This window comes from Lepisosteus oculatus, chromosome 13 (assembly GCF_040954835.1).
Source record: "Lepisosteus oculatus isolate fLepOcu1 chromosome 13, fLepOcu1.hap2, whole genome shotgun sequence".
Taxonomy (NCBI): Eukaryota; Metazoa; Chordata; class Actinopteri; order Semionotiformes; family Lepisosteidae; genus Lepisosteus; species Lepisosteus oculatus.
The window spans coordinates 19483117-19496484 of record NC_090708.1 but is presented as its reverse complement, the minus strand read 5'-3'; the positions used below and the strand labels follow the sequence as shown (position 1 = coordinate 19496484).

The 13368-nt window shown below is 42.5% G+C and overlaps 1 protein-coding gene across 6 annotated transcripts in view; it reads left to right on the top strand.

Annotated features, from left to right (window-relative positions):
• Positions 1-454: 454 nt before the first annotated feature.
• The window catches only part of LOC102694240 (diacylglycerol kinase delta), a 48615-nt gene continuing 35701 nt past the window's right edge, over positions 455-13368 (top strand). Inside the window, exons 1-3 of one of the 6 annotated variants that reach the window (XM_069197511.1) lie at positions 455-697; positions 7214-7324; positions 8888-8968. In XM_069197511.1, the coding sequence (XP_069053612.1) occupies positions 563-697; positions 7214-7324; positions 8888-8968 (327 nt within the window). In that variant the 5' untranslated portion in view covers positions 455-562. Of the gene's footprint in view, positions 698-2979; positions 3443-7213; positions 7325-8887; positions 8969-12473; positions 12686-13368 lie in introns of those variants that run through there. The other 5 variants (XM_069197513.1, XM_069197515.1, XM_069197510.1 and 2 more) reach the window with 5 other exon arrangements.

Here is a 13368-nt window from a genome sequence, read left to right as displayed (position 1 = left end):
TTTTTAAATAAAAAAAGTGAAAAGGAACGCTGGCAAAACAAATATATATATATATCGTTCAGTAAATTTGGACTCGCTACACTTAGATTAGAAGCTGATCTGCACTTCAACACACTGTTGAGGTTCGTTTTTTTGCAAGCGCTACATTCAAATAATATTGTACGACAAGGGATACCTTGGGATTCTTATATCCATATTCTTTTTGCTGTAAAAACATGTTTTGAAGAAAATGTAATTGAAAATAATAAAACAAAAATAAAAACTATTTTATTGGTTAAAAAAAAGAAAACAAGCAGAAAGCCATATAGTATTGTAAATATATTAGATTTTTTTTGTATTTCGGCGCTTATTTTTTAAGCTGCATTTCATAGAAGGAGTTGCTCATTAAACATTTATGACTGAAATTGCTTCTCTGGCTGACTGACTTCACCGGCTACACGGCACACATTTCCACAGGTGTCCGCTACACGGTGCTAGCGAACGAAGCCGGAGAGAGTCTGCGGTGCTGCCGCCCGGTGGCGCCGACACCCCGTGGTTTTCAGTCCCCGGGTTGCATGTCAGGATGGCGGCGGCGGCTGGAGCTGAGGCCGCGGCCAGGTGTTTGGAAGAATCGTCAGACAGCGAGCCGGAGCAGGAGCCCGGATCTCCACAGAAACTGATCCGCAAAGTGTCCACCTCCGGCCAGATCCGAAGCAAGGTACTTCATCAAAATGGACACAGAGCGGGGAAGTGTTGTAGCGGCATATACGACAGGCCGGGGGGATGCCTCGGTGTTTCCCATTCCTTTCCTCCTTGCTTAGGGGGATCTCAGGCCTGCCTGCTGCTCTGTGTAACTTTCGGTGCTGGCTGTGCGATTTTTTTTTCCACAGGGGGTGTGGATTTGTGCACAGAGTCCCGTATCCAGAAGCGCATGAAAGGTCTCTTTGCCGGAGCCAATCTAATTATGTTTCTTAGTATCGCTCATTGAGGTGCAATGTTTAAGTTAGTTAAATATTCTGTCCAGGCTTCTTTATTTATATTTTGGTCACAGAGCGGGGGGGACTGTGCTTCTACAACATTTTGTACGCACAATTACATTTAACCATTTGATTCGCTCCCGAAGTCAGGCTAGAGACCGTTGTGCTTTAACCGCAATTTCAGCTTAGCCACCGCTACGCGTGGGGGAAAAGGGGCTTTGCGCTGTCTCTCGTGTTAGTTTCTCCTGCGCTGAAGGAAAAGTAAATTAGCTAGATGTCTTTGGCAATGAGAGCGCTTCGGGAGTCGTTGTGTCGCCGGTGTCTGATGCATACGCCGGTATAGCTGCCTGTCGGTTCTGCAGCCGAGCCCTGCGTCTCCCTCGCCGGTTCACCGGTTAATGATTGAGAGACCGGGGCTCTTGCGGCGATTCCGTGCCGATAAGAGCAAAGCTCTGACCGCGGCTATTTTGCATTTAGTATTTGAACTGGGGTACGGACAAGTTAAGACATTGTGTACTCTTCTCGGCGATATTGAATATAGCGGTGCTGCTGTGGCGACAGTGTCGGGGGGCGGCGGTAGCTCCTCTACAGGTTGCTGGAAACCCAGAACTAGCGCTGATAAAGATTTTCTCAGACACCGGTGTATAAAATTAAATTAACCCTTAACCTGGGTCTTCGGGCTAATAACGCCGTGAGCATCCGGACTGCATTCTGCTGCAGCGTCGACCGTAAAGGCTTACGGCGACATATTAGTTTATGCGGCAGGGAATACACGTTTTCAAATGTCTTTTTAAAGGATCTGGGGGTTCCAGGTGTACTTAAATGTACCGCTTGGGGAATGGGCTATCGGTGGTATGGATGTGGATGGACTGAAACCGTCGTAGTGTGTATGCAGTCCGAATAATACGCTGTATCTTGTGCGATGTATGCGGTAACAAAAAGAGTACTTTGTTACCATCTCTTGACTTCAGTTATAGTACTCCAACGCCCCCCGTAAGTCCATTAATAAAGAACAACGAGGGGCCAGTCCCTGTTATAAAACATCATCCAGTCTCAGCGCAGGCCTGGGAATGGTATGCGCATTCCTCGTGGACTTTGCTGCCTTGTCTTATTATTGTTGTAATGCTTGTTTTCGGCGGGGATTAATCATTCTGCCTATTTTTGTGCAATGCGAATGAACGACTAACGAGTGTACCCATCCTGTGCTAAATGAGAAGATCTTAATGCAAGTTAATGGAACAGTGTCGTCCATTCGGAAGAAGTTGCTTAATAATTCTCACACGTTTTGGAACGTGTCCAGTCAGGACTGAAGTCCAGTTTTGAAGCCCTTTTTAGTTTTTATTCTTTTTAGTACTGCCTGTGATTAGAACACAGTGTCCCATTTTTTCCCTGTTCTGTATGTTCTTCAATAACCACTCAGAATTTCAAATGAAATATAATTGATATGTAAAAAATGTTTTCTACTTTGATTTTATAGCGTAGAAGTTTTTTTTAAAAGCAAGTGGTGTTTCCCCAAATACTGCATATAGCCCTCTGGCACAGGATAATCTCAGTCGGCCTTTTTTGTTAGATTTGGGAATTTTACGTTTCAAGTCCCTGTTGGGCTTTAGATTGGGTTCTAAAGATGTACGATTGACTGCCTGTTGTGCATTGAAGCACAGAAATGTTCAAAGTCTTCAAGCAAAAGCTCTGCTTTACTGCAAAACCACTGTCAGTGCTGATCAGTGTATGTCTATGTAGAGAATATGTACAAGATGCATGTGTATCTGTTAATACATGTAATAGGTTTTTTTCATGCTGAAAAAAGAAGAGAGGAAACAACTTTTCGGCTGTGTAACCTTCTTTGGGTGTGGTTGTGACGATGTTCTTCATCACACCCGAAGAAGGCTCCACAGCCGAAAAGTTGTTTCCTCTCTTCTTTTTTCAGCAGCCTATGCATGCTGACGCAGCTACCCACCAGAGCGATTTCTGTTAATACGTACCTAGATTTGTGCTTACAGGTGTATGCATGTATTTTATTTCCTCTTTTCTTGCTTGGACCCACAACCTTCAGCTCCAGTTCCAGTTTTTAAGCACCCAAGGGGCGTGACGTTTCTGCGGTACCGAGCCCACCCTTTTTCCTTGTCCGCAGTCCCACCAGCCCTCCACCCCACACATTGGAGAAATTGTTGAGATTTTTAATTGCCTTCCTAGGCAGCTCATTTGAGCTTGAAGTTGAAGCTTTTGATGTAGCAGAGGAGGAAGGGTAGACCGCACCGTCGCTGTCGAGTTTCCTGCTGCAGGGCCCCGTGTCACTGCAGCCTCGGTGGCTGTAGGGTGTGGAGTGGCCCTCTCAGCCTGGAGAAGCAATGCACTCGCAGGGCCAGTTTCCGGTGTTGTTGTGGTACAGCTTCCGCATGCAGAGCGAGGGTGACCGGCCCTTTTGTATCACGGAGAGGACTTTGAGCAGGGAGCACCGCATGGATCTTAGGAGTTGCAGTGGGGAGGTGGGTTCTGTTCATTTGGATTCAGCTCGATTGCTTGTAACATAAAGTCCGGACTATAGAAGATCTTCCTGCACCCTGTATCCTGTACCAGGTTTTCTGGTCATCCCTGCCTTTTATCTTATCTTTAAAAAAAAATGATTCTAATGTCACAGGATGGCAGAGCCTTGAGTCAGTTTTGCTTGGTCATGACACTAGGCATGAACGCTTAAGGGTAAGAAAGCACGTTTGGGATACGAGCTAATATTGTACACCTCTGCCGTCTTTCCTAGTCCACATGTTTCTAAGCCATGTTAGGTAACATCCTGCTTGATAGCAAATACTCACACTTTCAGGTCTCTGACTTGTGCAGTGGTCATGTAAGTTATAGGAACATAGTACGTCTGACTAAAATGCATAGGTCAGTGAATCTGCACCTGAATTAAGTTTTTTCAAAACATTTTGTGTGCTTTACTGGAGCATATCATTTGGGATTGTTCTGTTTCCTTTTGCTCTACATCTGCAAAATCAATATAAACTGGAAATGTATTTGCTGTTATCAATGTGACAGACTCATAAGATTTCATATATCATGTCAGTAATGTAAAACTAATGTTATCAACTGGACTAGACATTAAATGATTAATAGGCTGTTTTATGTTACTGTATTTATGTGTATTTTTTAAGCATTTATGTTTCAGGGGCTCTGAGAAATCAAAGAAGATGGCGATCACATGGATCTGACCTTTTCTTTGGAAGAAATATAATTTTGTACTTTCTGTAAGATCCTTATCAAAAAGGCGAATCTTGATCAGAATTATCTAGGCACGTGATTGTCAGATTCACCCTCATGGGTTTAATGCCATAAACACATTACTGTACAGGATGACTGCATGGTAACAAATAGTAGTTCAAAGCCTTAGAATACAGACCTTTTTCCTTTGCAATCCATGAAAATAGATTTTAGCTTTAATGTGATAAAAGTTTGTGCACTTTCCTAAAGGCACTGGCTTTGCAATGTGTTTTACTAATCTTGTACCATGAAAGGATTAAGCTATTTTGTTTGAAAAGAAAATTAAACACGTCTTTGATCATAAGGGATTTGCAATTTAATTATGTTCACTCAAAGGGATGAAAGGTTTGGCGTGTGAATTTCTGAGTGGAGCTCATAATGACCTTTTCCATTTTAATCAGTTAAAGGAAATGCTTTCTGTAGGAATGTGATGTGAAGGCATTGGACAGCATCTTGCCCCCATCGGTGAGCAGAAGTGTACAGTGGTGTCAGTCTGGTGCCGTTATCAATGTAGGAATGGTGGAAGAGAATACTCTTACTAGACAGTGTTTTGATCCGATTCAAGTTTTTTTAATTTGCAATCTGTGTAAGAACTAAAAACTGTCTGCTGAATTTGTTGTAGAGTAAATTTGCTGAAGCATATACATGAATTTAAATGTGTATTTACATTTTATGTTTTGTTAATAAGAGCCTGTCTATGGAAAACCTTAAATGGACCAAACTACTATGGAATAGGAGGCTTATTTCCATCCTTATGAACTGCTTCTTGTGTGTTACCTGAACTTGGCAAGGTGTCTGAGAGGTGTTCCAGCTTCCATGCTGCCCTGTTACTCATTATTGAGCCTGTGCTGCCATCTTCAGTTTTGAGTTGCACACTGTAAAGGTTGTGCTTTGAGTATCAAGAGTGTTGCATGGCCAGCCTGTTACTGACTGGATCACTCAGCATGGAGCTCAGGGGGCCTTTCTGCGTGCTTGTGTCCCTCACAGCGCAAACCCTCATCTGTCAGCTTGGCAACCTGGGCCGGCCGGAAGAGGTTCCCATAATATGTCTTCTGTTCCTTCTTCAGTAGGTCTTGGCTGCAGGAACTCTCCCATGACACCTTTGCCAGCTTGAAAGATCCACTCGTGTTCTGTAGCTGATCCCATTAGATCTCTTCCTTTTTTTTGGGTTATGTGACACCAAAGCCATCTTTGCCTTGGTGGAAGCAAGAAAGAAGTGATTTCCAAGTAAAGGTCCTGTAACTCTGAGAAGACATTGCAGCTGCTGACATGTCTTTGCTATTTTAGCCTAAGCCCCCAGGTGATAGATTGCATTGATAAAGGACTCTGATCATGACTCAGAAGAACAATGGTACATTCTGACTTGGTGTGCGTTTTGCGCCAAGCGTGTTGACACAGGAAGTGACACAGATTGGCTGAGGTTCTAAAATTAGGTGGAGGGGTTAAGTTTAGGCCTGAAAGTTAAAAATGGGTTACTGAGCAACAGGAAATATCGATATGAAGTAAAGAGGGGGAGGAGAGGGAAACGGAAATGTCCTGGCTGGGGAGCAAAGAGAGCAGCCTAATTATAGCAGCAGATAAGAAATTATGTGGTGCTTTGTTAATCGTCTTGCTGGTAAATATGGCACCACATTATGAGTTTGCTCTTGCCTTTTCAGAGAACTTGAAACAGAAAGGGGCAGTACAACTTGTTCAGAGGTCAGGGAGGAAGTCGATGACTTTCTCTCAAATTTCTGTGCCTGCTTTCAGAGTGTTAAGTAATATGCACTAGATATACGTAGAGGAGTCTGTCTTTCTCTCGTTGTGTTAGGGTAATGTATTATTCCAGCCATACATCTTTTTTTAGAGCGAGATGTAATTATATAGTGTGAACGGTGATACTTTTGTGTTCATTTGTGTGCTGCCTGTATCGTATTGCAAAGACGATCCTTTGCGTACAGTGTTGCGAGGCTGCATCACTAGACAGCCACTTCTAATGCACTCCACAGGACTGTAATACGAACATTGAATAATAAACCCGTGGTGCATCATTTATCAGTGAACTGGCAACCCGAGTGTCAGTCGAGGTCATCTGTCTACCTAGTCTGTGGAGTTTTTTTCCATTTGAAGGCTTTGGCCTTTGGGTCTGTATTATTTTTGTGGTTTGGGGGAGGGAGGTGTTTGTGTCTTTTTTTTTTTCACCCACAGCTAATGAAGCAGTGAAAGTGCAGTCTCTCTCTTTCCTGCCTGCAGCTTAGTGATACTTGCCTGGTGTGGGCATCACGCAGGATTGATTTGACCAGACGAGAATTTAAATATGGAACAAAAAACGCAGATGGAGCGAGAAGGAGTGTCAACAACAGTCAGACACGCTCTTTAACAGTAGCAGCAGTGTGTTGGCAGTGCTGGATGGGCTAATTTGGAGGTGTAAACCAGTACAGTCTGTGGTGTTTCTGTAGCAGTACGATACTAAGAGACAGCCTGACCTGCTTTCACCATTAGTCTGTGGGATGCACACACGTGCTCGAGCCTGAAAACATTTTGACACCACTGGCATGGATCGAAAGCGCGCCTAACAAGCAGACGAAGATAAGCCTCTGGCCGAAGACTCGCAAGGCACACAGCTGACTTAAACAACAGGGCTGTAACACCAAGACAAAGGCCCAATTCAGCAGCAACCTCAGGTCCAACTTAGCAATAGCAAATTTCTATATGGATAGCATGTGCTGTAAGATTCAACCTCTAGAATCCATTAGGGAGAGCTGTGGAAAGCCGAGTAACATACAAACCTGTTGTACCAGAATCTCCTTCAAAGGCAGAAAAGCTTTAGCTAAGGTTCTGCATTATTAATCATTTTTTAATGGGTAAATCGTTCTTCTGTGAAGTGATTTGGTAGCTTATAGCTCAAGATTGCACAAACGTTTTTATATAGGTTGAGTTCAGCAGTAAAATCCTAAGCGCTTGTCTTCTGCTCAGATGGGGCATGTGGTACGGTTCTCACCTCTTCACTTCCTCTTTTTCAGACCATTCTGAAAGAAGGCATGCTGATGAAACAGACCAACTCCTTCCAGCGCTGGAAGAAACGGTACTTCAAGCTCCGAGGACGGACACTCTACTATGCAAAAACGGCCAAGGTAGTCTTCCCTGCCTCCGTCTCCTAGTTGTCTGGTCACTCCATGGGAAGTACTTTCCGCTCCTTCGTTTTTTATTGCAGCCTACTGAAAGATAAACTAGGATAGTAGCAGCTCATGAACCCTGTTGGAATGTCAGTCTCTCTAGGAAAGCACTTGTCATTCCATTTTGCATAAACTGTAGGTACAATAACTTTGTGTGGTGAGGCAAGCATACTAGTGTTGCAGTGCAGTTGAAAGTAATATCAGAGACTTGAAGCAAAAAAACAACAAAGCTGTTGTTTTCAGCCAGATAGCCTGCCTTCATCAAAGCCTGATATTTTCTCCCTTTCGGTTCTTTAGTGATCCAGTGGTTAAAGTTACCTAATTTGCCATTAAGAAACCCTTGCAAAAGTCAAAGGGATTCAGATCTGGGGAATATACTGTAAAAGCCAGGACCAACTGTTACCAAAGTGTTCTGTATCGCAGTTTAATACCAGATAGTTCAACCAAAGGTACACATGGGCAGAACAACAAAAAAAAAAACTTGTAGCACAAACTCTGCCAGTGGTACCAATTCAACACATCAGAGTAGCTCTGTGAATGTGATAAAAATAAATACCACACTGAGAAGTCGAAAGACGTTTTGACTGTTGAGTCCTCTTCAGATGTGGGGGAAGAGAGAACAAATGAATGGAAATACGGGGGAGGTGTGTTTAAAGTGAATGGGAGAGGTTCTGGAAAGAACTATCAGAAAGAAGCCTGTCATTAGACTGTTTTGTGTTTGTTAGACTATTACTCCTTTTTTTAGCTTCAGTTTCTTTTCTGCCCTGCAATGCTCGTCCTGAATTGCTCCAGTAAACTACCCAGATGTACAAAGGGCTGCAAATGTAAGTCTCTTTACTGGGCAGAGCGGTGGCATTGTGGCTAAGGATCTGCACCTTTGGCTGGAAGGTTGCTGGTTCAAATCCCACGGCTGGCAGAGGGATCCTACTCCGTTGGGCACCTGAGCAAAGTCCTTAACCCCAACTGCTCCAGGGGCATCTAATAAATGGCTGCCCCTGCGCTCTGACCCCAAGCTTCTCTCCCTGTCTGTGTTTCTCATGGAGAGCAAGTTGGGGTTTACAAAAAGACAAATTCCTAATGCAATAAATTGTATATGGCTAATAAAGGGATCTTATCTTATAAACATACAAGCCTCAGCCAAATAAATGAGTAATTTTGAGTTTCCTTTTCTTTTACAGATTTAAGCTTTTTACACCTCTTCCAAATCTCTCTCTGTGATAGGACGCTCTTTCTCACCTGCTATGTCCTTTGTTTTCATGTGTTTATAATCCCCACAGTTTTTCTCTTTCTCATACTTGAAGAAGACTCAACGGCCAACACCTCGTTTTTCCACTCTTTCCCGCTTTTCAGTGTTGACATCCATTAAATGGTCAGTCCCTCAGTCTGTCCTCTCCTGAAGACCCTGTCTGTAAAAGGAGAGCTGAGACCTTCCGCAGGTACTCAAATGGCAAACGCCTACTTTTTGCCACCTTTCCCATGCGAGCTGACGAAGTCGTTTTGTCTGTGGTCTTCATCCCGTAGTCCATCATCTTCGATGAGGTGGAGCTCACGGACGCAAGCGTCGCGGAGTCCAGCACGAAGAATGTCAACAACAGTTTCACGGTGAGTTCTGCCGTCCTGCTCCCGGCCCGGCCCGGTCACAGCCTGCCTTACTGACGCCAGGGCCCGTTTGCACAAGGAGTGGTGGCGGCGGAGATGCTTCCAGATGGATCCGCTCTGTCGGTTCTGCATGCTGCTTTGATGGAGCTCGGGCTGAGTGTTTTACATTCTGAAAAACTGCAAGGTCCAGGGCGCAAATGGTGTGATGCTGCAGAATGAAATAAAGAGATCTGGTGCCATAATCAGGTGAAGAAAATGGCCTTCCTTAGTAAAAAAAGAAGTAATTATGTAGCAGGGCTCAACTGGCCTTTGTCTGAAAGCCTGGAGTTTGTAGGGAGGGGGAGTCCAGAAGATGAGTCTCTACTCCCAAGTATTGAAAAGACTTGTAGTTCTTAGTCATAGATTTGGTATTTAGTGAGTTTAAACTGACACTGCCCTGTTGACTGTCCAAGGGGTCTTGTCTGCCAAGCTCAAGGGTGACTACGGGAAGGGTAATGCTGCCTGCATTAGTATTTCATGACTGCCCATGTGCAAAACATCACCAGTTAGCGTTACGTGATTCTCTGCCACATTGTGATTCCTCCAAGTCAGTAAAGCAACATTTTTCAGAAGTTACACTTTGGATTAGGCCTGTCTATCTGGATAAGCAAGGAACCCCCTGAGCACAGATCCCCACGGACCATAGTCAGCAGATTATGAAACAACTAAGAGGAGTGCTCATAAGGAAACGGCTGGTGATGTAAGTGAATCCCTCGCGCTGCTTAATCTCATTCTCCTACACAGATGCACACAGACGTCCAAAGACGTCAGAAGACATGCTTGGGTAGATTTCATTACATGATTTCAAACATTAGGCGTCCCGTACTAATGGAGATGTGAGTAAACCAGTAAAATAAGATGTCAGTTAAGAAAAACGATGGACTATAAATGCAAAATGATGGACCAAATTCAGTATTGGCAATTATAAGCAGCAGAGCAAGGGGAGTGAAAGTAAATGATGTTTTCAGTTGTGTGCATCATCATTTTCAGCTTTTATTGATGAGTTACTAGATAACTAGGTACTTACTAACAGCAACCTCGCAAGTCCCAGAAATAAGTTTATATTCAGACGTTACATTTCTAATGTAAATGTGCTTATGAAATAGTGACAAAAACTAGTTGTAGCATAGAAGAACCATGTACTTAATATTAAAATCGTGAGCCCCAAAGGAAATGTCTGAAATACTTTGTGTTTATACTCCAACAATGTACTGAACGGCTTCTTAGGGCAGATAAAAAGAGACCAGTCAGCTTTTTCCTTGCCGTTTTTCTTAAGCCAAAACAAAACCGCTGTCCCATGAAAACAGCTTTCTGTGGGTTGACATCCTGGTTGTTCCGGGTTCGGAAAGAATTACCAGAAGTTTTTTGGGAGGGTTTCACCGACGTCCGAATTTGCAACCCAAAGCAGTACAGTGCGTATGCAGCAGTGCGATTTGTAACGACCGAAACGCAAGAATTTTGACGCAAAACTGTTGTGAATGAGACAAAGTCACATAAAAAACCTTGAACTGAACAGTAATGTAGGGGATGAGATGGGCTCCCAAGGAAATGTAGGGTCACCTTTTTGTTTCATTAAGAAACTGAAAGCTGGTTGTGTCTTTCATTTCCCTGGTTTAGTTCCATTATAATATTCTTCCACTGGAGCACCTAGACCACAGCAAGTTTTGTCACATCCCTGTCTCAGTGTGATACTTGTCAGACCCTACACCTACAGTAGTCTTACGTGCTACACTGGTAAGGTGTGTAGCCCTTTTGTTTGGAGCAGAGGAGCTGGGAAATGAGGAGTTTATTCAAGAGGTTGCATCTGGAAAATATTGTCAGAGTAGGGGGTGGTTGGTGGGGATTATTCTTTTTAAGTGCAGTCTCAACTGAATTGTACAAACTTTTCAAATATCTTTATTTCATTGTCTGAAAAGAAATTGCCACCCACACTTTATGTTTAAGGACAGCTGAGACTGGTCCTGAATAACATCCAAGTTATAGTCTCTATATTTAGAGTGGAGATGAGAGGCTGCATTTTTGTAGCCCTTGGCTTTGCAGCTGGTGCTCATGAGTGTATCCGTGGAAAAGGCTTTCTTTGCTAAAGTAGGAAAAAAAAACTTACATTAGATACATACTTCAGGGGAAGACAGAAGTGTTATTATTCAGCAGATCCATTTTGCTGTTTATTGCTGTACAAGACATGCTTTCTTCTTTGATACCATGGACTGATTTAAAATATTCTTAAAAAGTGGTTGCAAAACAGGGTTATTCGAGGCTGTTGGTTGGATGGGTTGAAAACTCCTCTGAATTCCTTTCAAACAATAAGGTGCTTTTATTTCATATGGGTTATGGAAAGCTAATCGAAATAATCTGATTATGAGCTGGCCTTTTTAAAGTCCCACAATAATTTTTTACTTTCTACCCGCTGTGCAGAAATCATTTTCCACTCCAAAGATGTTTATTACAGTTTTACCCAAAATATCTTGTTGAGAATATTGTCAGAATGTATCAGTGCTGATATAAAGCATACTATGTTTTGGAGTGCAGAAGAATGCTTGTACTTAGTTTGCAAGCCAAAAACATTTTGTTGTGCAGTGTTCTGAATTTTAAACCATTTTTTTTCATTTTCTTATCAACATTTTTTCTGTTTTTGAATAAAGCCAGATTGTTGCATAACACCTAATATGTTCACAGAAAAGAGGAGTGCCAAAATGAAACAAAAGCCCCTATTATTCAGAAAGGTCATTGCATAAGATTTCTTTATATTGTTCATTAGTGTTGCTCTCATTCACAGAAGTTGTGCAGGTTCCAAGAATTTGAAAGGCACTGACATGGACATCAATTTAGTGTTTATGCAATCAATTTCCTGTCGCTGTCTTTAGACCATGAGATTCAAGTAACCGGCGATTCCCTGGATTATGTCTGATGGGGGAGTTTTATTGTAATGCTTTGTTCATTGAACAATTGTTCATTTTCAGCAGAACTAGGTAATGTACAGCCAAGAATATGAATTCCTAAGTAATTTCACTTTATTAGTTATCTGATATTTCTGAAAAATAGTATAATTACAACGCTATTGTAATTATTTGTTAATATGCACAGTGTACTGTACAAGTGATAATTTGTATTATTGACGATTACAATGAGAGTGTTTTCTGAAAAACTAATAAGATGTTTGTTTCTTTAGTGCATTCCAGTAAGCAGTAAGAATACCAAATGATTTATCATTTATTTATTACTACTTCTGTCATATTCTCAATTAATCAGCTTTAAAAAAAACTCTTTCTCAAAATGTTTAGAGTGGCTCAACATTGCTTGCAATAGTCTGGGTGGGTGTGGCCTAGGTTTAAACATGGCCAATGCAAGCCTCCTTGGAGTGCTCAGAAATTCTAAAGTGGGTGGCTCCCTTGGACTCAGCCCCACCCCCCTGCTACGGTTGGCGTGACGACAGGATGCTTGTGAGTCACCATGCCGGATAAAGGAGGAGTCAATTCCAGTGTCCAGACTTTAGGGTGTAAAGTTTAAACTAGCTCAGCAGATGAAAGCTCAGCTGCACTACCTGACAAACCTAAGGGAAAAGAAAACATCAGCTTGATGGGCTGGGACTATTTTTGTTTAAATAACGTGTTTGCCTGAGAAATACTGAATTATTCTTCTGGAATAGTTGTTGTCTTCAGCTAAACTGCTGCGCTCAGTCAGGTAATTCCATTCTCTCATGTTCCGCTATACTTGGCTTGTTAATTACAGCTGTGGCTTTGGAAAGTAGGGGGTGAACCACCTCTCCAGATAGTTATGCGGCTTGCGGAGGGAGGGGTAAACGAAGGTAAAGAAAGGTTTGATTATGCGTTTCAGGCGCAAGGATAAAAAAAAAACTTTCAGGAATGTGGAGGGGGGCTTGAGGGAGGGTGGGGGAGAGGTGCAGTCTGTGCTCTGTGGTAAAAGATTGCTTTTTAAATGCCAGTAGTCCTTCTTCATAGTCTCTCAGTGATAAACGATCTGTTGGTGCCGCAGAATCTGGTGTGGTTTGTGGCACGGTGCTGTGACCTATGTATGTTACATTTCCTTGAGAGTGCTCTAATTATAGTCCAAGTAAAACATTTTTTTTTTAAATAAATGCACATCCACAAGGAAATTTTGTTAATATCCAGTTACCGAACTGTTCATATTTCTGCTGATGCAGTTCTTAGTTCCAGTTCCAGTTTTGTTTTTATAGGTATTACTGATCATTGAGAGAAATGCTTGTATTTTTCTCAGATTTTGTGCTCCTGTAGTTCTGAGCTGCCACCCATTACTATTGTAGTGCTGTTTGCAGATATCTAACCTGTATAAAAAGATCAGACGTCATACACTAAGGTAAGTTTCTTTTGAATAGGTTAAAGATG